Genomic DNA, 20,203 nt, shown 5'->3' with positions numbered 1-20,203 from the left:
TAAAAGCAGCGATGTTTTGACTTGAATACAAGGACACATTCTGGATTACACCAAAGGGGCCTACCCTTCATGGGTGATTTGCAGAGGTTGAATCTAAGATTTAAAAAATGTAAGTCAGGCTCCATTTTAGTATTTCCGATGTGTCCATTGGAGTCCAAACTGTTATCGTTATTTTATTGTTGTTCATAAAGACTAGCTCTCCATCAATATAGGAAAATGTGTCTGCATAAGATTAGGATGCATATAACTATAAAGTATTTTAATTAAAGCTTTGAAGATATCTGAAACCAAAGGGAAATCCCTTTAAAGCTGTTCACTTCTGAGGGAAGAAAGTAGAGTGTCAAAGCGAGTCAATAAATACAGTGAGTTATCTGGGCTCCACACAAAGGGAAGGATCATCAACAGGGATTCAAGCTGTGAGTACAAGCCTTCAACAAACCTGACATCCAGCTCCCACTGGGTAACAGGCAGGGGTGACTGCACCACCACTTGTGTGCATCACCCGGGGTCACCTGCCAAAGACAGCCTCACTCCTCTCCTCCCAAATCTGCTCCATTGTGGCCCAACACACTCCACAGCCATGTGCACAGCCTGGTCTACCGGAGTCACCAGAATTTGCATGTGAGGCGCATCCACTGTCGGCTAGCATTACGGCTGATATCCCTTCTCATTGATTCCGACGTCTTCTCACATTTACATGTATTCATTAGGCAGACGCCCGGCTACCATGCCTCCTGTGCGAGTTGTCTTAGCTCGAGCTTTCTTGGAGTAATGTTCCGACTGTCTGCAACAAGGAGTAAACAACAGCATACTGGTGTCCTTCCTCATCCACAGGAATATGCTGACTGTTAAAGGAGATGTATTTATCAGAGAGAGAAAGAAGGAAGAGAGACACAGGTTAAGACATAGCTCTTGTTTTGAGACCTCTGAATGAGAGGTGCGCCAAGTTGTCTGTAAACCTTAACTAACCTTAACTGAGGGAATACACTAGCAGTTTAAACCACAACATAGCTGAACTGTGATGCAGATAAGTTCCTACACAATTATACATCCTCTTTGATTTTGAGTTTACATATTATGAAATGAAGGATGTCACGTAATTTTCTTTCTTTTTTTAAGTAAACCCGGCTTTTATTTCACTTAACTTCCCTTAACACTACTTGTTCTTCTTGTTCCTGCAGGTGTTATGTGGATGACAAAGTGTCCAAAGTGGCCTGGCTCAATCGATCCAACATCATCTATGCCGGCCAGGACAAGTGGTCTCTGGACCCCAGAGTAGATCTGGTGACTAAAGGACAGCTCGAGTACAGCCTGCGCATACAGAAGGTAACACTGACCTAGAAACCGGACCAAAATGTTTTTGTTTTTTTTATTCTTTGATTTCATCGTTAGATTTAATAACAGCTGCATTTAAAGATGGGAAAGAACCATTTGTTTCTCCTCCTTAGGATTACATTTAAAAATTATTAAACATAACCTTCATAAGCATATCTGTTTTTTGTATGTTCATCTATTAATTTTAACCCTTTTTTGTGCTTTAACAACAATAAATAATCATTTGAAAATAAACTAATGTTAGACTGGTATCAGTATGCACCCTCTGCTAGACAGTAAATTAGATTATCCTCCCAGAATGTTAAAGTTATCGTTTTCATTGATTATCAGTTCAGCAAGTCTTATTAAAAAAATACATGTTTTCATAAAGGGTTAAGTACCTCATCTAAACTGTCCATGCTGGGAGGTCTGCTGAAATTCTGATTGTATCTGTTATGTAATGATGATCATTCATTACTCATGTCTATAAGCTTTGACTTCTTAAAGTTGAATTAATTAATAATAATCAAAACATATTATATTGTAAAGTTGATTGAGATAATTCGACTACTTTCCTGTATAACGTTGTTTCACTGAAGAATCATAAATATTTATTTCGAGAATATTGTGAATGTTTGTCAAAATAAAATTATAGAGTAGGATCTTGAAAAAGTAACATGTAGGAAGATAAATGAGGATAAGATGCTCTGCCAGGCATATGATAAGATATTTTCAAACTAATGAAAACAATATTGTATTTGTGATTGTGTATAGGTGGATGTTTATGATGAGGGGTCGTACACCTGCTCCATACAGACGAAGCAGCAGCCCAAGACTTCACAGGTCTACCTCATTGTACAAGGTAAGTGGCACCTACACATAGACACCAGCAGCACACAACACACAACCAATCCACGCCAGCCGTACAGATTTACACTTGGAAATGGTGTCAATATATTATATTCCAAACAGAAGCTAGAACAAATTTGAAATGATTATGTCATATTTATTAAGAGTCAATCGCATCATTGTCCAACTGCACACAAGCAGCAAACAGCAGCGTCACCAAACTCTGTTATTAAACGTTGAAATGTGTCCCTCTAAGGCAGGGGTGGGGAACCTTTTTCCTCTCAAGGGCCATTTCAATGTTTTCAACATCCTCCGAGGGCCGTACAAATTATTGACCTCTGCTTAAAAATACTAAAATCACAGCCCACTCATTTCACCTTTCTTTCATGCTGTGCAAAGAAAAGCAACCTCTCAATCCAGATATTTTAACCATGACTCGCGCATGCATGCACGTGCACAGTTGTGGCATGACCACCAAAACAGAAAGATATGGACACAAGATGTGTGCAAATGTATTTAGTTTCCTATCCATGTGAACATGATTTAAGTGGGGGGACCTAACCTCCTCTAGGGGGTCCGGGGCATGCTCCCCCGGAAGATTTGTTTTTAAATGTTGAAGTTAAAAGCATCAATCTGGTGCACTTTGAGAGCAACATTAGATCTATGGATACATCTCTCAACATCCAGATGAAACATAACTTTAAGCAGATTTTATTTTTCTTTATGGATATTTTACAAATCACTCTCCTTTCAAACTGTATTCTTGTTTATTATAACAACTTTTTTACTGTCATATAGTATTTTATACCTGTTTAATTTATTCTCTTATTTTTTTATAACTATAATGATCATATAAAGATGTGCCTTTACTGGTTGTAGAAAAAGCTTCTTATATTCGTTAGCATAGCTAGCTAACCAGATGCTAATACAACAAAGTTATTGACTGTATGATCAGTATGACAGATCGCCACTGGGCTTTCAACTAAAGACACAGCCACGCAAAAATGCAGCATGTGTACGGCTCCTTAGGGTACTGCAATTTTTGGAAGTGCCGGAGCGGAGTGCGTTCTGGTGCTCCCAGAACTACACCCCTGTCAGACGACACATATACCAGGTGAACATGGTGATGACACGTTAGGCTTGTGTTGTGTTCAAGGACCCTGACCTTGGCCAGGAAAAACAGGCACTCACTTGTTTAATTATTTTGCGGTCTAGATTTCTTTAACTTTTTGCGTGTGTTTATAAATTACCTCGAGGGCCACACCAAATGGTCTCGCGGGCCGTATACGGCCCGGGGGCCGGAGGTTTCCCACCCCTGCTCTAAGGTGCCTGTAAGGAAAATATATGAATATTTATTGTCAGGGAAAAACTGCTCTATGTCACAAACTGCCGCCTACAGCAATAGAATTTCTTGTTCCAGTTTAAATTAATCTTGAGTGCACTTCAAAAGCCTTGAGCAGTAGTTTTCCATCTCAAAGAAAAAAAAAGTTTTACCTCCTGAATGGAGACAGCCAGAAAGTTGAGAGCAAGAGAGATAAGATGCTGCAGGGTTTGATCTTATAGGCCTGGAGGGTGGCATTTTATATATATATATTAGGGCTGTCAAACAATTAACATTTTTAATCAGATTAATCACAGTTTAAAAATTAATTAATCAGATTAATCACCATTCGAACTATGTCCAAAATATGCCATTTCTTTATGTATATTGTTGTGGGAATGGAAAGATAAATGAAAGAAGGCGGATATATCCATTTAACTGTGTACAGTATGTATGTTTATTATAACATTTTTCTGCGTGTGAAAATGAAAGACAGCCCACACACCTATCAATCATCAAACCGTGGGGTCTTAATTAATTACGTGTTGATTTCTATCAACGGGGGAGTACTTCAGGAAAGTCGACGGGGGGGCGCTAGTGGAGTACTTCGTGACCACAGAGTGTGAACGTTTTGATCAGCTGTTTTAGCGCAGTTCTCCAGTGAAGGGGAGGAGTCTCCCTCCGCTGCCGGTTGGGGTAGTGTTGGCACAATTCCGTTGTACAGACCGACGTTAACAGCAGCCCTGTCTGTGCACACGGAGACCGACTCTTTCGTCCGGTGATCTAACCGCCTTCTGGAAAAGCTTCACAAGTACGTACATACGCAAATGCGCTTTGAGACACAAGTGACAGACAGTACGCATTTCAGATTACGCATTTCAGATTACGCACATAACCTGTGTACCAGTTAGTGCATCCCTGTACTACAGCAAAAGTATTCTCCGTCGGGACTTCCTGCAACAACACCACGCCGCTTATCTTGATTCTGATTGGCCAGAAGACATTATCAAAGATGTTCTATTGAGAAGACGATCACTACGTGACAAAAGTTTTCAAAACCGTTTCTGGTCTTCGGTATTTCCAGACAAGTGGCTACTGAAATCAATTTGACCAACTGCTGTCTGTGCAATTCTCGGCGAGAGTTGGCGGACTTTATTTTGCTTACTTTAACATCATTTTTCATGGTGGGGCTAAGCCATTTCTTGGTATGGGTGTAGCCTACCCCAGCCATACCCTGGTGCTGCCACTGTTGGGATGTATGGGGCGGGCCATTCTGCACATGCGTTAAATATTTTAACGCAATTAATTCAAAAAATTAATTACCGCCGTTAACGCGATAATTTTGACAATTTTATATATTTAGTTTTAATTGTCACCAAAATGCCTTCCAATAGTTATCAAAGAGTTTAAAGGTTGTACCTCTTGAGATTGAAGAGAATCCAATGCTGTACAAACTCTTTTATCTGTACCTCTTGTGTCTGATCAAAAAGGTTCATGCATCCGTGTTCGTTATTCTACATGTTGTTCCCTGTGCCATGGCTTAGTTAAGAATTGAGAATATTATGCACTATGTGACTTACCATCACTATGTGGAAGACACACTGCCAGTGGCGGCGCCAGAGTATTGTTGTTGGGTAGTCTATGGTAGGGCTAACCCATACAGTGGTGGGGCTCAAGTCAGTATTTGTAGCCTAATGTAATATTACATACACGCTATATCGCACGATCGCACCCATTGACAGTGAAACGCCACGCGTGAGGCTTTTATTAGCTTTTATCAGCTAAATTACATCGAGAGCAACAGGTGTGAGTTAAACAATACAATAGCCTATTCTGCTAATTCCACGTTGTTACAGCATGCGACGCAGCGGCAGAAACAAGAAAAGTTGGCATATAGAATTGACACGGAGAGGGAGAGAGGGAGGGAGTGACAGAGAGAGAGACACAGACACAGGTAAACAGAGAGAGACAGACACAGCACACAACAGGTGGCCACTTTTTCAAATAACCCATTATTACAAAATATATTCAAAACTCACTATTGACGTTCTCAAAGCAGCACGATCCGCCGGTTGTTGTGGTTGGAAGCGAAAATGTCAATGACACGCTGGACAGCCAGTGCTTTACTCCTCTGCTTATTGATAGCCATTAGCCAGCAGGCCCAGGTTGCTGTTCCGTGCATCACCACTGCTGTTTCTTAGATAATTCTTGATGCGACGGAGACAGGAGAAGCTGCGTTCGCCGCCAGCAGAGCGCAGAGTCAGGGAGATGCATATGAGCAGTGGCGGCGCCAGAGTATTTTTGTTGGGTAATCTATGGTAGGGCTAACCCATACAGTGGTGGGGCTCAAGTCAGTATTTGTAATGTAATTACATACACGCTATATCTTCCCCCCTTGACAGTGAAACGCCAAGCGTGAGGCTTTTATTAGCTTTTATTAGTCTCCTTTTATCAGCTAAATTACATCGAGAGCAACAGGTGTGAGTTAAACAATACAATAGCCTATTCTGCTAATTCCACGTTGTTACAACATGCTACGCAGCGGCAGAAACAGGAAAAGTTGGCATATATAATTGACACGGAGAGGGAGGGAGAGAGAGAGAGAGAGAGAGAGAGAGAGAGAGAGAGAGAGAGAGAGAGAGACACATACACAGGTAAACAAGAGAGACTGTCACAGCACACAACAGGTGGCCTGTGTCTCTATTGTCATACAAAACACTTGACACTCATTTAACACAAATGACTATTACAAATATATTCAAAACTCACTATTCACTCTTCAGGTGGGTCGTGTGACTCTGGCACCTGTTCGACTTGTACCTCAATGCGAGGGCGTTTAAGAACAAATATATCCATCCGAAATATACAATTAATCCTAGAAGTTCTGCTGATGATGTCTGCTGCAATTTACTCGGTGCGAGTTTTGGGGACTTTTCACTGTGAACGTGACGTATCGACGTATCAGTAATGCATGCAGACCCAACGTTTCGTTGCTCTGATTGGCTGTAGGTCTATTCATTCGGAGGCATTTTGATCTGACCGCGGCCGCGCGCTGATATTATAATGCCAGAGAATTTTCACACCTTTAGTGTATAAAACTCCCCCACTACTTAGACTATTCCTTGCACCCCTCTAGCATAAGCCCGAATGGTCTCAACCATATTGCGTCAGTAACGTGCACTTGTTGTTACAGCAGGATCAGTTTGTGTGTTGTGGAGACGACCGGTAGATTTTCGCAATCCGTGTTCTCAACATGCCTACTTTAACATAATTGTTCATGGTCGGGCTAAGGTAGGGCTAAGCCATTTCTTGGTATGGCTGTAGCCTACACCAGCCATACCCTGGCGCCGCCACTGCATATGAGTCTGTGTACATCCGTAAAGCCATCCTTGTAGGGTCGCATTAAAGCGCCTGTTCGACTTGTTGTACCTCAATGCGAGGGCGTTTAAGAACAAATCTATCCATCCGAAATATACAATTAATCCTAGAAGTTCTGCTGTCTGTCTGCAATTTACTCGGCGCGAGTTTGGGGACTTTTCACTGTGAACGTGAATCAGTAATGCATGACGCAGCAGACCCAACGTTTCGTTGCTCTGATTGGCTGTAGGTCTATTCAAAATTGCATTCGGATGCATTTTGATCTGACCGCGGCCGCGCTGATATTATAACGCGAGAGAATTTTCACACCTTTAGTGTATAAAACTCCCCCACTGCTTATGGCGCGTTTCCACTGCAGGCCTCGCTCGGTTTGGTTAGGCCTTATTAGGCCCGGCTCACTTTAATGCTGCGCTTCCATTACAGTTTAGGAACTGGGGCAGTTACTATAGTAACGCAGTGTAGGCGGAGCCGTGACGTCATCTTCAATGAGAGCCCCAGAAAAACAACACAGCCGTTAGCTCTTAGCACTCAGAGCTCACAGCTCCTCATATCTGTTCAGAAACTAGACAAAAGTTGTACAAAGTACAAACCACAGACTGCCTGTGTCATGGAGAATACAGTCGCTGGTTTATTTATGTCTGTATAGGCCGTTGTTGTGAGTGTGGACGGCCGGAGCATATATAACGTTAGCTTAGCCAAGCTACATTTAGAAAACACGCATTTTAAAAGGGTTTTTTGCCTGCCGTCTGTCTGCAGACTTGTCAAAGCATTAATTCATGGTTTTTACTAACCGGTATCAGTATGTTGTTACTTCGGCATCTTTTGAAACCTGTATTACAATTAAATCACGGTCAAATATGTTCATCTTGTTGTAGTTGTATCCCCCTTGCCAGCTATTCTCTCTCTAGTTTAGAATACTCAGCCCGACTCAGCCTGGTTGTTCCTGGCCCTAGAACCACGATTTAGTCGGGCCAGAAAAAAGGTGAAAAAGTAGCCCCGGCCAAAACTAGGCCAAGTTGAAACGCAACCAAAAATGGGCCCCGCACGGCTCGGCACGCTTAAAGCGAGCTACCCGCTGCAGTGGAAACGCGCCATTAGACTATTCCTTACACCCCTCTAGCATAAGCCCGAATGGTCTCAACCATATTGCGTCAGTAACGTGCACTTTTACATTACATTGCATTTAGCTGACGCTTTTGTCCAAAGCGACTTACAATAAGTACATTCGACCAGGAAGACACAACCTTGAAGAAAACTTCAAGGGTCACTTCAGGGTCAGTTTGTGTGTTGTGGACACGACCTGTAGATTTTCGCAATCCGTGTTTTCAACATGCTTACTTTAACATAATTTTTCATGGTCGGGCTAAGGTAGGGCTAAGCCATTTCTTGGTATGGCTATAGCCTACCCCAGCCATACCCTGGCGCGGCCACTGCACACTGCAAAGGATTGGTGTTATGGACACAAACTTGGATTTTACAAATCAACTCGCTTTTTTAAAATCAAGGCTTTAAAATGATTTTATTAAATGATTTGCATATCCTTTATGTTTTACTGCACTTAAGTTGATTCCACTTACCAAATGCCTGTAAGGTTGATATGTTCCAGGAGCCAGCAGTTTTTTTTTTTTAGTTCAACCAAAACTAAACTTGTTTGCACATTGATTTTACAAAGAACAAGACAAGTTACTAAGTATGCTTTAGATTTGTTTGTTTGTGTTTTTCCCGAGGAAACCCTCACAAGAAACACCGGCTGTTGTTATGCCTGCTGTGACGTTAAGTTGCCTCTTGTAATTATGCCTTTACAATCTTAAAAGTTGTTTTTATCATCTGAATTTGGCGAAACAAGTTTAATATTCTGAAAACCAAGACTTTGTTTATTTGAAATCAGATGAAAACAAACTGTCACGGACCCTGCCGTGTTTCTATGATTACTACGCTTTTCATTCATAATTTCAGCGGGGAGGGGGAGTGGCGCTGAGGAACAGTTGAGTGCGGGCTGACAGGTGTCTGTGTTGACATTCCCCTTATTGTGGAATAAGGGGAATGCAGAGACTGGCAAGTGTTTTAGGTTCAAGTCAGACAACTAATGTCTGGGTTATGTTCATTACTTCATGTGTATGTCATCTTAATGGTTAATCTCAATACACACACATTTTCCGTGCTTTCCAATAGTTTAAAATAGCTTTATTCCACTGTTTAATAACCTGTTCAATACAAACATGCCACTTGAAATAAAATGTCTGTGAACTGATATTTGTTTAGTGAGCTTATTAGAGGATGTTCCCATTTTTTGGGGATGTTCCCTTTGATTGTAAAATGTCAATGAAGATGTCAGACTTAGTACATTTGTTAATAATTACATACAACACATGGAATTTGTGTGTGTGTGTTCCAAGTGAATCTGCGGCCCCCTGGTGGCCAGTACATCAATGATGTGGCCCCCACCACCATCAAAGTTGCCCGTCCCTGATGTAAGGGTATGGTGATTCAATTAAATAAATCGTATTGCAATAACACGATTTAGCATGATCATAAAGGAGAGTGCCCATTTATCTTTTGCACAATTGTTGTATATTCCCGGCTAATCTCAGGCAGTGTAGGATTCTGATCTTCTCCCTGTGGAGCTCTCCGGGACTCACTTGGCCTGCCAGCTTGGCAGAGAAGTGGATCAGGTCCTGCATGAAGAGGCCTACTGCCCATCTGGGTGCAGGAGGAACCTCTGTCAGAGTACACGAGTCAAATTGAAAGTTGATGTTCTTGGCCCTAGGGAGGCCCCGCCCCCTCTTCAATCCACACCAGAGGTCTGTCGTCAGACGTTAACAGCTTTGCAGTCATCTTGCAGTTTGTTGCCAGAGTCTTCCCTCCATAGTTGCTGCAGTTACCGACAGCTCACCAAACAACTCCACCAACCATGTAAGGCGAGCAATGCCACTAAATGCTGGGAAACCAAATCCAAGCTTCAGAGCTCCACCGGTAAAATGAAGCGTTCCTTCCTGCAGGAGCTTTCCCTCCACCTCTCTCTTTAGTTCTTTGTAGTCTTCGGTCAGCAGCTCAATGTGTTCCTCATGAAGAATAACTCCTTTTTCCTGGGCCAGGTTCCAGAGCTCCAGAGCAGCTTTGTAGTTCATGGTCATGGGATATTCCACACACACGTGTTTTCCTGCCTGCAGAAAAGTTCTGATGTTTTCCTCATGCAACACATTCTCAGTGCAGATGAATGCCACCTGGATGTCCTCTCTGCTCACAGCCTCTTCAGCGGTCACCTGACTCACTCCCTGCTGAGAGTCCAGCTTTCTCCTGGATATGAAAGCTTTGACATTCAGTTTCTCTGCAGGACTGCCAGGCAGAGGAGCTAACATGTCTCTGATCCTCACCCAACCGGCTGTGCCAATGCCAACAACCACCGCTCCAAACATGCTGGTTCACTGCCCTTTGGTGGCCAACACGGAGAAATGTAGCCGTTATGTTGTGAGCTATGGTTGTGTGAGTAGTGTTATCCCAATAGGTGACGTAACACAGAGCTAGCGGCTAGCAGCAGCCTTCGAGTGAGGCGCCATGGATGTATGTAATAGGTGAGGCGCCCGGAAGTGTCCAGGGGAGCTTCTTCTTCTCTCAGTTTTTGGCGGATTGCAAACAACTTTAAGGTGCATACCGCCACCTACTGTACAAGAGTGTGTATCACCATATCATCCTATCACCACTTGTGGAATTATACCACTGTATTTACGTTGTTTTAAATTCTTCCAATCAATCCTGTTTCACTCAAATACTTAAGAATGGCCTTGATAGCTCTTATCCCCTCACCTTCTGTTCCTAGTATCCCCATCAGGCTCCACTCCCTTCCTGCCTCTATTATATTTCCCTCTTTAGTTTTTTACCTGCTGGGCCCAGAGAAAATGCTTTTGAGCAAAAATTAGAGGGGAACAGCAAACAACAGTATGATTTTGGTGACGTTGTGACTATCCTGGACAAAGATATAGGGGGGCTTCCAAATCCGGCAGCTACAACACCTGCTCTGCCGGATATGGAAGCCCCTCTTTAGTTTTGTACCTGCTGGGCCCAGAGTAAAATGCTTTTGTGAGCACACACTAGAGGGGATCAGGCAACACCAGTGTGATTGTGGTGACGGTGTGACTGTCCTGGACAAAGTTGTAGGGGGGGTGCCATATCTGGCAGGAGAAATACCTGCTCTGCTGAACATGTTATGGAGAGAACAGTGCAGATCTTCCCTATTGACACCAGGACAAACCTATAGTCTAAAATAAGGAACATTAATAGTGTGATATAGGCACAGATATAAGATCAATACACTTTATTTTAGGGCACCTTTCAACACATTCAATGTCACCTTAAAATAAAATAAAATATGAATGGCATTACAATACAAAAATGTGTTGAGTAGGAAACCAGAGGAATATTATATTCAAAGGAGCAATTAAAGTGAGCGAAGCTAGTTTGAACACATTATAGGCTTGATTGAAAATAACACAGTGTCTGACATTATCATATAGGCTTATGTTATATCATTACTCTGTCATATAATTGCTTACTATTCGTGGTTATCAAGTAGGCTATCAGACACTTAAACAACAGAGAAGGTTTTAAGAAATAAGACTATACTGACAAATGACATCTTATCCTTTCATTGTCTGTTCTGTAGGAACATAACAGTGACTACACTTAAAAACAGAATTTTGTTCCAATACGAAGATTGTGTCCTTAAAACGAGCCACCTCGCAATTGTATCCAGATGATTTATTCAGCCGTTTGCTGTTTAATCTGATGGGAAATATATCATTCAAAAGAGAGAGAAAAGCTTAGAAATGTAGGCGAACGCTCAATACAGGCGATGACGTCACCTTTGCACGTCCCCGCGAACAGGGCGGCCCAATCCCAAACCACGCCCTACACCAGGGGTGCCCAACCAGTCGATCGCGATCGACCGGTCGATCGCGGGGAGATTCCCAGTCGATCGCGAGATGTGTCTAAAAACAGAACAACAATATTCTGTTTTACGTTAACGTCCTATAACATAATCTTCCTGTGCCAGAATAATGCACTTGAACGCATCAAAGCATTGTGATTGGCCAGCGTGACCCCATGTGTCGGAGCGTGGCTGGTGAGCAGTGGGCAGTGCACTAGTTCGCTGACATTGTCCGTGTCAACAGGAGTGACAGTCCGCACACACACAAGACCGCAATTATGGCAGAAGCAAGAAAGCCCAAAATATATTTTCACTCCGAGTGGGAGGATGATTATTTTTGTATCTATTCCAATTCAAAGTCCATCTGTCTCATCTGCAATGCGAGCATGGCTTTATCGAAGAAGGGTAATTTAGGAGCGGCATTTCAAAACAGTGCACAAACGTACGAGACGGAATTCCCTCCTAATTCTGCCCTACGCTCCAAAAGGGGAGGGGCCTGAAAGGACAGCTAAATGCACAGCAGTCCATTTTCACCAGGCCCAACAACAAGAGCAAGGCTGCTACCATAGCATCGTATCGTGTCAGGCACGTTCTTGCGAAACACATGAAGTCTTTCAAAGACGGCGAAGTTGTGAAAGAATCATTCCTGGAGATGCCGACGTACTTTTTGGGGACAGTAAAAATAACAGAAGCATTTCAACAGGTTTTTGATAAAAACTCAAGTTAGATACCGTTATTAATCAGCTGTAAGTTTTAGTTTGTTTGAACTTATTCATTATAATTATTGTACAAAATGGTATAAGAATGCAAACTTAAATTGATTATAGTCTATTATCAATTCAGGTTAAGAAACTGTTGCTTGCATCCTATTTTAAAAGGCATTTATTTTTATAATCTACTAAATGCAACAAAAAAAGGGTTTGATTCTATTAATTTTGTCTTATTTAATGCACTTTGGCAGCAGATTCCTGTGTAGCTTCAGATCTGAGTTGTCTTATTAGTAAGCCTCATTTATACTTTTGTAGCAACACTATTTTTATATAATGGCAAAGAAAGTTATTTTTTTCCTGTGTCATATGTGGCAGCACTGTTCAATGTTTCTTGAAAACATTACCCACTGTAGTATGTGACGTCTGAATAAACTCCAACTCTGTATCAACAACACTGTTGTGTAACTTCAGTTAAATACTTGTATGTGTGTAGATTAGAAAGAGGTAAGATAAAGGATCTGCAGTATTTTATGAAGTATTCATCGTACAAAGGTCAGTTTTATACAAGTAGAAGTGTGTATGTATACCTGGTAGTAGGCTGTCAGTAATGGCTACGCCTCTCTATTTGGACTGGTAGATCTCGGCAGACTGGCAACTTTAAAAGTAGCTCTCGGTTCAAAAAAGGTTGGGCACCCCTGCCCTACACTCTACCCCTACACACTCCCCCTCCGTGACGGAGTGAACTCCGTGGAGTGACACTCGCAGCTCAACGAGGCTCCCTCATGGATGTATAATAAGAACTGGATACAGCGTGGGAGGCGGAGACCTCATTCATTCCTATGAGAGTTGCTCATTGGCGCATGATGATAAAATGGCCCAACTTTTGAGAGAGCGAAACGTCAGATTACCCAGCATGCCTGAGAAGTACCCGTATGTGCGCTCATAGCGCATGCGCAACTTTAACCAAAATGCTCGTTCACATTAAGCACGTCAATTTGCGTACACGTAACAGCACCGCGCGTTCATGACAGCATGGTAATGGATTGTTGTTATCATGGATTTGATATTAACGAGGCGGCAGTTAGCAGCTAGCGGCTAGCTAGTAATGATGCTAATGTACACTTAAATCATTATGTACTTATATTACGTTGTAACAGGATCTAGTGATATCCAAGCAACAGAGCTTCATTTAGCATGAAATAATTATTGCACTGTATATATATATATTACACACAGTGCAATAAGCTTCTTAGTGCAATAAGAAGCTACAGGGACGTTAATCTTACGTCTGTAATATTAACTTTATTGAATACAACATTTACGGTACAAGATTTAATCATACAGCCCATGTAGTATAATATTTTACAAATGATGAATTACAGCGAACATGTGCAATATATCCATTATTACAGCTCCGTGGGCTGGCAGTAAGGCGATATGGGTCCGTTGTTATTGTGCATCCATGGGTAAAGATAAGAGATAAACGCATGTAGTGCTGAACACGTAACATGAACGTGCCGGGCGGCGCGGTCCCGTGGGTTAGATGCGCGTTCATAATGCAGAGGGAAATAACTCTCAGAATAACGTTATTAGCAAATGTTTACAACTTGAGGAACGAATGTTTTTAATAAGGGCTATACAAGTGTTCATACTGGGTTGTTTATTTAGTTTAAAAAAAATTATCCAACGATTTACAGACCACTCTTTCCCCATGTAAGTCAATGGGAAAAAGTGTTTCCGGGCCTGGCAACCAAACGGAAGTGTAGTACCGCCGTTTGGCCACCACGAATATTTTCATCTGAGTCCGGCGCACTTCCTGGGGGCTTGGTCACGACTCTTTTAAACATCACTGTTGCCGGAAATGCATCCGCGGAGGAGCCGTGGAGGACCCATCAGTGTATCCTAGATTATAGCCCCTCCAGAGAGCCTCCTCGACGCTCGATCCTCGATGTGCATTTAGAGAAATGAGATGTCCTTCAAGTAACATGGCGCGCCAAAAACCATTTCCGTGTCACTATACCGGAGGGCCGAGCATTCGAGGAGGGGAAATTTGTGAAATGAGAAAGGCCCACAGAAGCCCAATAATTGCTGCTATATTTCTTTAGGGGCGCTTGCTATTCCTCCTTCTATTTCACATGGATATTTTAATGGAAATAAACTTTAAACGGAAATCTATTGAATTGTAGACAAATATTTAAGTAAAATGGAAGGTGGAATAAAATACAAGGAAATAAAGCATGTTTTATTTGTCCACTGTATTTTCTGGTATTGATTAAAGTCAATAGCTCACGACCTGGAAGGTATTGAAGAAAAATCTCAACTTTTGAATGGAAAACTTTTTAACTTGCAAAACTTTATTAATTAGAAAAATAAGGGGGGATTAGAGTCCAACAATAAGATGTGTGTCCTATTTGTACAGTCCAGTATTCCGGCACCCGAGGGCATGCATGTGTCTGGTGCAGGGGCGGATCTACGGGGGGGAAAGGGGGGCAGCTGCCCCCCCACTGTAGAGCCTTGCCCCCCCAGCTGCCCCCTAACTTTTGTTTCCCTAAAACTGTACTAAAACAGACCTACACTATTTCCACAAGCTTCTCAAGCAACGAAACAAGCATTACATTAGTCAAAAGTGAATCATTTTAAATATCATTTTAGGCCCGTTAAAAAGGCAGCTACGGCCCTGCATTAAACTGCGGAGCAGCGTTCACACAGACCGCGGCTCATACAGCTGCAGAGAGGGAACGAGCTGTCCCAACACCTAGGGTGGATCAGCTTCCCCTGGGAGCATTTCCCCTTCCACTAGTTTTGTTTTTACTAAGGACGAGAGCTTGAAACTAAATATTAATAAAACGCAGCCGTTTGAATCGATAGCGTTTAACAGACGGGCGCTGTTTGGGGCGTTACGTTACAAAATACTACGCAGACAGCGCTAGCTGGGAGATCGATCACTTAGCTAAACTATGCGGTACTATTAAATCCACGTAAACTACACATCACAGCAATGAGGCCAGATCAATGAAACCAGGATACATCCTTTACCGTCAAACTGGATCTAAACACAGCTGCCTGTGTGCGTTTGATAACTACTTTCTGATGTTATATTTATGATATGCTACTTATTAGCTAGGCTACATGGCCCTAACGTGTAAAGTTATACAAGCATTTGGACCAGTGCTTTTCACAAGTAGACTCTTGCAGGCCAGAGTAGCTGGAGTGATTCAACAACAACAAAAAGATATCTGAGAAGTGATCAGGACGAACAGAAGAGGAAAAGGAAAAGAGAGTTCACTGAAGAGACCAGGAGGGTCAGAGCAGGAGGAAGAGGAGGAGATCAAGACATTAGTGAAGAGAAGACATGTAGTCTGAGGATTGGAATACAGATGAAGTGTCAGAAAGAGGGACAGAGGCAGGGATCAGGAGGCAGATGAGACTCCAGCTGGACCACATGGTATGTTCTTATTCTCCTTACATGTTCCATCACAGCAGCTCAATCTAGCAGCTCTTAGTATTTACAAATATTGATTGAAATGTGTTGCTGCACAGCTCACCTTTAGCTCTCTGAAGAGATGGGTGATGTCATTTGTGTACTTAATTATAACTAAGTACTTACAGTATGCAGAATTCTGAGTATTCTCTGAATCGGTTGCCTTTTGGGTCTTTACATCTTTGAAAAATGAAACCAAAATGTTTGGTCAACATCTGGTAGTGGACTACCTACATGTTCCCACCTCAGGCACAAAATATAAATAATTACTAGGAATTCCTTGAAAAAATGTAACAGGGTTGAAGTTTTTGACAAAAAGTAGCCATGAGACCTTGTTTAGCTAAGATATGCCACCACATGGAAGTCAAGGACATTACACAATTGTAATATTTTGCAAAACTATTGTTTATTTTGTAATAAACAATTATTTACTATTATTAATTCATATAACAGAGTTGAAATGTTGAGCATGTCAATCTTAATCTGAAAATACAAAAACTGAAATAAGAGAAGAAACTGATACTTGCCTTTCTTTGCCATCTTTTCTTCAGAAGACTTTTGTGATCTAATTCTCTCAATGCAGATGCAGATCACACATGGACTGATCCATTATTTTAACTTAATAGGAGGGTAAATGGTATGCCTTGACGGGGTTGAAACAAACTGAGGGACGTGTGTCAATATTGCAATTTCATAGATAATTCAAGTATTTTTTCAGAATTTCTTTTTGATCAGTTAAAGTTTACAAGCATATGATTATAATAGCAGCAACATTTTGGGATAATTGGCCATTTTGATTTGTTTAATATTAAATTAATATGTAATAATGCTTAGTGAGGACATGCAAATATGTCTGTCTACTACTAAGACAACCAATCTTTTAAAAACAAAATATATATACATTTAGTTTTACATTGTAAAGGCCCTGTCACACTGTCCCGAAATTGACACCCGATGGACACACGAATATGGAATTGTTAATTTCGCACGATGATGGCCCCGAACCACACACGAAGGCAACATTTACATTACATTTAAGACATACAACTGCAATGAAAGTACCAAAAACAATTGTGTTACAGTACTATGATACTGTACTGATATCTTCAGACTTTGTTCTTTACTTTATCCGTCGTTATATGTAGAAAATATTACGTTTTCCGTAATGTTGTTTCCATAACAACAACAACTTCCTGTCAACTGTCCTTCAAAATAATATATGATATCCTTTTTAGTTTCACAGAACACAAATTGGGTTATTTACATAATATTTACACACCCCCCCGCCTCTGTTAGTGCACATTTACTGACACAAACATTTGTATCATCTGTTGTAGATCCCAATAAATAAAATAAAATAAGAACTCATTCTCAAAAAAGATAAACGCCATTCTTAAAATGTATAAACGAACAATAGTTTGATTAATATTGATTAGAGTGCACAAAAGAAATAAAATAATTGAGAGAAGAAAAAGAGATATGTTATCTATCAAAACCCAGTTAGATTAACATTCATTGGATTGCACACTTTGTTGTTTGTGTGGATATGTAGCACATTACATTTCAATAGCACTTAATGACTGAATGGAAATGACAATAAATGAAAATGTAAAACGAAAAAAGCGATCATGAAAATGTTTCCAACAAATGAATAAAATGATTTTTGACCACTTTGTTGTTCAGATATATCACATATTTGTAACTAAATGAAACATGAATTGAAACAAAACACGGTATAAACTGAGTAGTGACTCCCGTGAGGTTCATGTATTTTCTTCACTCTGCTCTCATGTCAAGAAGTATCAGATCAGTGCATGCACTGCCTCGTCCAATCAGTGAGCGATACACAGTAAGGGGGCGGGGCGAGTATCTGAGGATTTCATCGGAGGATGGTCTGGTGGTTCCTCGGTTATCGCTCCTCCATTATCGCTCCTCGCTCCTCGATCCTCGGTCCTCCGGCAGAAATAAGAGCCATGGGACGGTACTCAAGATGGCGCAGGCAAATCAACTTCCGGTGAGACCGAGGACCGAGGAGCGAGGAAATGAAAATAGTCGACCTGAGAAGCAGCCACGGTCGGACAACGTTAGCGAACTAGTGCACTGCCCACTGCCCACCAGCCACGCCCCGACACATGGGGTCACGCCTGCCAATCACAAAGCTTTGATGCGTTCAAGTGCATTATTCTGGCACAGGAAGATTATGTTATAGGACATTAACGATAAAACAGAATATTGTTGTTCTATTTTTAGACACATCTCGCGATCGACTGGGAATCTGATCGACTGGTTGGGCACCCCTGATCTATAGTAACGCAGTGTAGGGGAGCCGTGACGTCATTTTCAATGTGAAACACAAAACCAACATCAGCCGTTAGCTGTTAGCCCTCAGAGCTCACAGCTCCTCATATCTGTTCAGAAACGCGCTCCACGCGTTAGTGGAAATGCAACATTAGAGAATATCAAGATAATCTGATGTAGAGTTTCAAAATAAAAGACATTTGAAGTCTTATATGAGCTATCGTCCCGATGTTTTTAGATAAGAATAAAACAAAAACTCTCCAGTATCAAATACTTATTTCACTCCAGGGTGATAGCAGGACACCCCATCTAGTCACTCAGAGAAAATCAGGACAATCTGATGTAGAGTTTCAAAAATAAAAGACCATTGAATTCTCATATATAATGAGCTATCATCCCTCTGTTTTTAGATTACATTACATTGCATTTAGCTGACGCTTTTATCCAAAGCGACTTACAATAAGTACATTCGACCAGGAAGACACAACCTTGAAGAAAACAGAATCATATAAGTACATCAGGTTTCATAGAGCCAAACATTTCAAGTGCTACTCAACTGGCTATAGATAAGCCAGTCCTTTATTAGTATAGTGCTCTGTTAGCAGTTCTTTGTTAGTAATTCTATCGCTCGAGGTGGAGTCGAAAGAGATGAGTTTTCAGTCTGCGCCGGAAGATGTGCAGGCTTTCTGCTGTCCTGATGTCAATGGGGAGCTCATTCCACCATTTTGGAGCAAGGATAGCAAACACATGTGTTTTTGCTGATGGGACTTGGGTCCTCCTCGCAGCGAGGGTGCAGCGAGTCGTTTGGCTGATGCAGAGCGTAGTGCACGCGCTGGGGTGTACAGTTTAACCATGTCCTGGATGTAGGAAGGGCCAGATCCATTTGCAGCATGGTATGCAAGTACCAGTGTCTTGAAGTGGATTCTAGCAGTTACCGGAAGCCAGTGAAGGGAGCGGAGGAGCGGAGTGGTGTGGGAAAATTACATTAGATAATAATAAAACAAAAACTCTCCAGTATCAAAGACTTATTTGGCCTTAAGATTAATAGCTTTGTAAAGATGTTTTGTTTTGGTTTTGTTTGTTTGTTTTTCAGCAGTTTTACTGAACAAACTCAATTTTCATGAAACTTGGGTGAAGCATGGGCCAAAGAAGAAGCAATTGAAAACAAAAATGTTTAAGATTGAAATATAAAACATTTGGCTTTTGTGGAATGTGGATTTCTTCACTCTCTGTGTTTTTTAATCAATGTATTTATAATACTAATGTAATGGCAAACAAACTGATTGTGTGTATACACTACAGTATGTGTATACTTGTATGTATAAATACAAAAACTACAGGTGCTACCCTTCTGGGGAAGCTTGGCAGCATTGTTTCAGTTTCAGCTGGTCTGAGCCAATAATGATGACCTCACCCAGCATTTAAGTTTCATTTCATTTCTGTGAAACTAAACCAAACAGGAGTCTGTTTAATTCACACTATAATTTTGACAAATATCTATGTAATAATAAAATGTTTAATGAATGCCTTGTTTATATCTCTGTTTTGTATTTAAAAGGTCCACATTTTAGTTTTTGTAAGAATTTCTGCCATTTATGTCAGACAAAAACAACACAAGAACCTAATCAATTTGGTCGGAACACCCTAAACATAAAAAATCCACTTATTCCTTTTGCAGATATACCTAGTTATATTTTGCTTCATTATGTTTCAGCATTTCGGTCAACATGACTTTTAAAATAAGAGATCTCTTCTGGTAACTGGTCTCTCATGCTACCTTCCTGTCTTATTGGCAGGCTCGTAAATTAGATAACTTACAATATTGTTTCTATTAAATTGTCTTTTGCTTGCTTTGTTGGAAAAATAAATGACACATTTAAGCTAGTTACAACTTAGTTAACGTGCTAGACTTTTTTAAGCAAGCCTAC

At 41.2% G+C, this 20,203-nt stretch overlaps 1 protein-coding gene and 1 pseudogene across 1 annotated transcript; one reads left to right on the top strand and one right to left on the bottom strand.

Moving 5' to 3' along the window:
- The first annotated feature begins 561 nt into the window (after nucleotides 1-561).
- LOC117548398 (limbic system-associated membrane protein-like) lies at nucleotides 562-2,396 on the top strand. Its single transcript, XM_034219674.1, has 4 exons — nucleotides 562-621; nucleotides 1,182-1,326; nucleotides 2,089-2,176; nucleotides 2,329-2,396. The coding sequence occupies exons 1-4, from the start codon at nucleotides 581-583 to the stop codon at nucleotides 2,394-2,396; spliced, it is 342 nt and encodes a 113-aa protein (XP_034075565.1). The 5' UTR covers nucleotides 562-580.
- Nucleotides 2,397-9,124: 6,728 nt separating this feature from the next.
- Nucleotides 9,125-10,512, bottom strand: LOC117548403 (annotated as a pseudogene).
- Between the last annotated feature and the right edge of the window lie 9,691 nt (nucleotides 10,513-20,203).

The sequence above is a fragment of the Gymnodraco acuticeps genome, unplaced genomic scaffold (genome assembly GCF_902827175.1).
Source record: "Gymnodraco acuticeps unplaced genomic scaffold, fGymAcu1.1, whole genome shotgun sequence".
Classification (NCBI taxonomy): domain Eukaryota; kingdom Metazoa; phylum Chordata; class Actinopteri; order Perciformes; family Bathydraconidae; genus Gymnodraco; species Gymnodraco acuticeps.
Note: the sequence above shows the minus strand (reverse complement) of the source record. Positions and strands in the feature narration are given on the sequence as shown.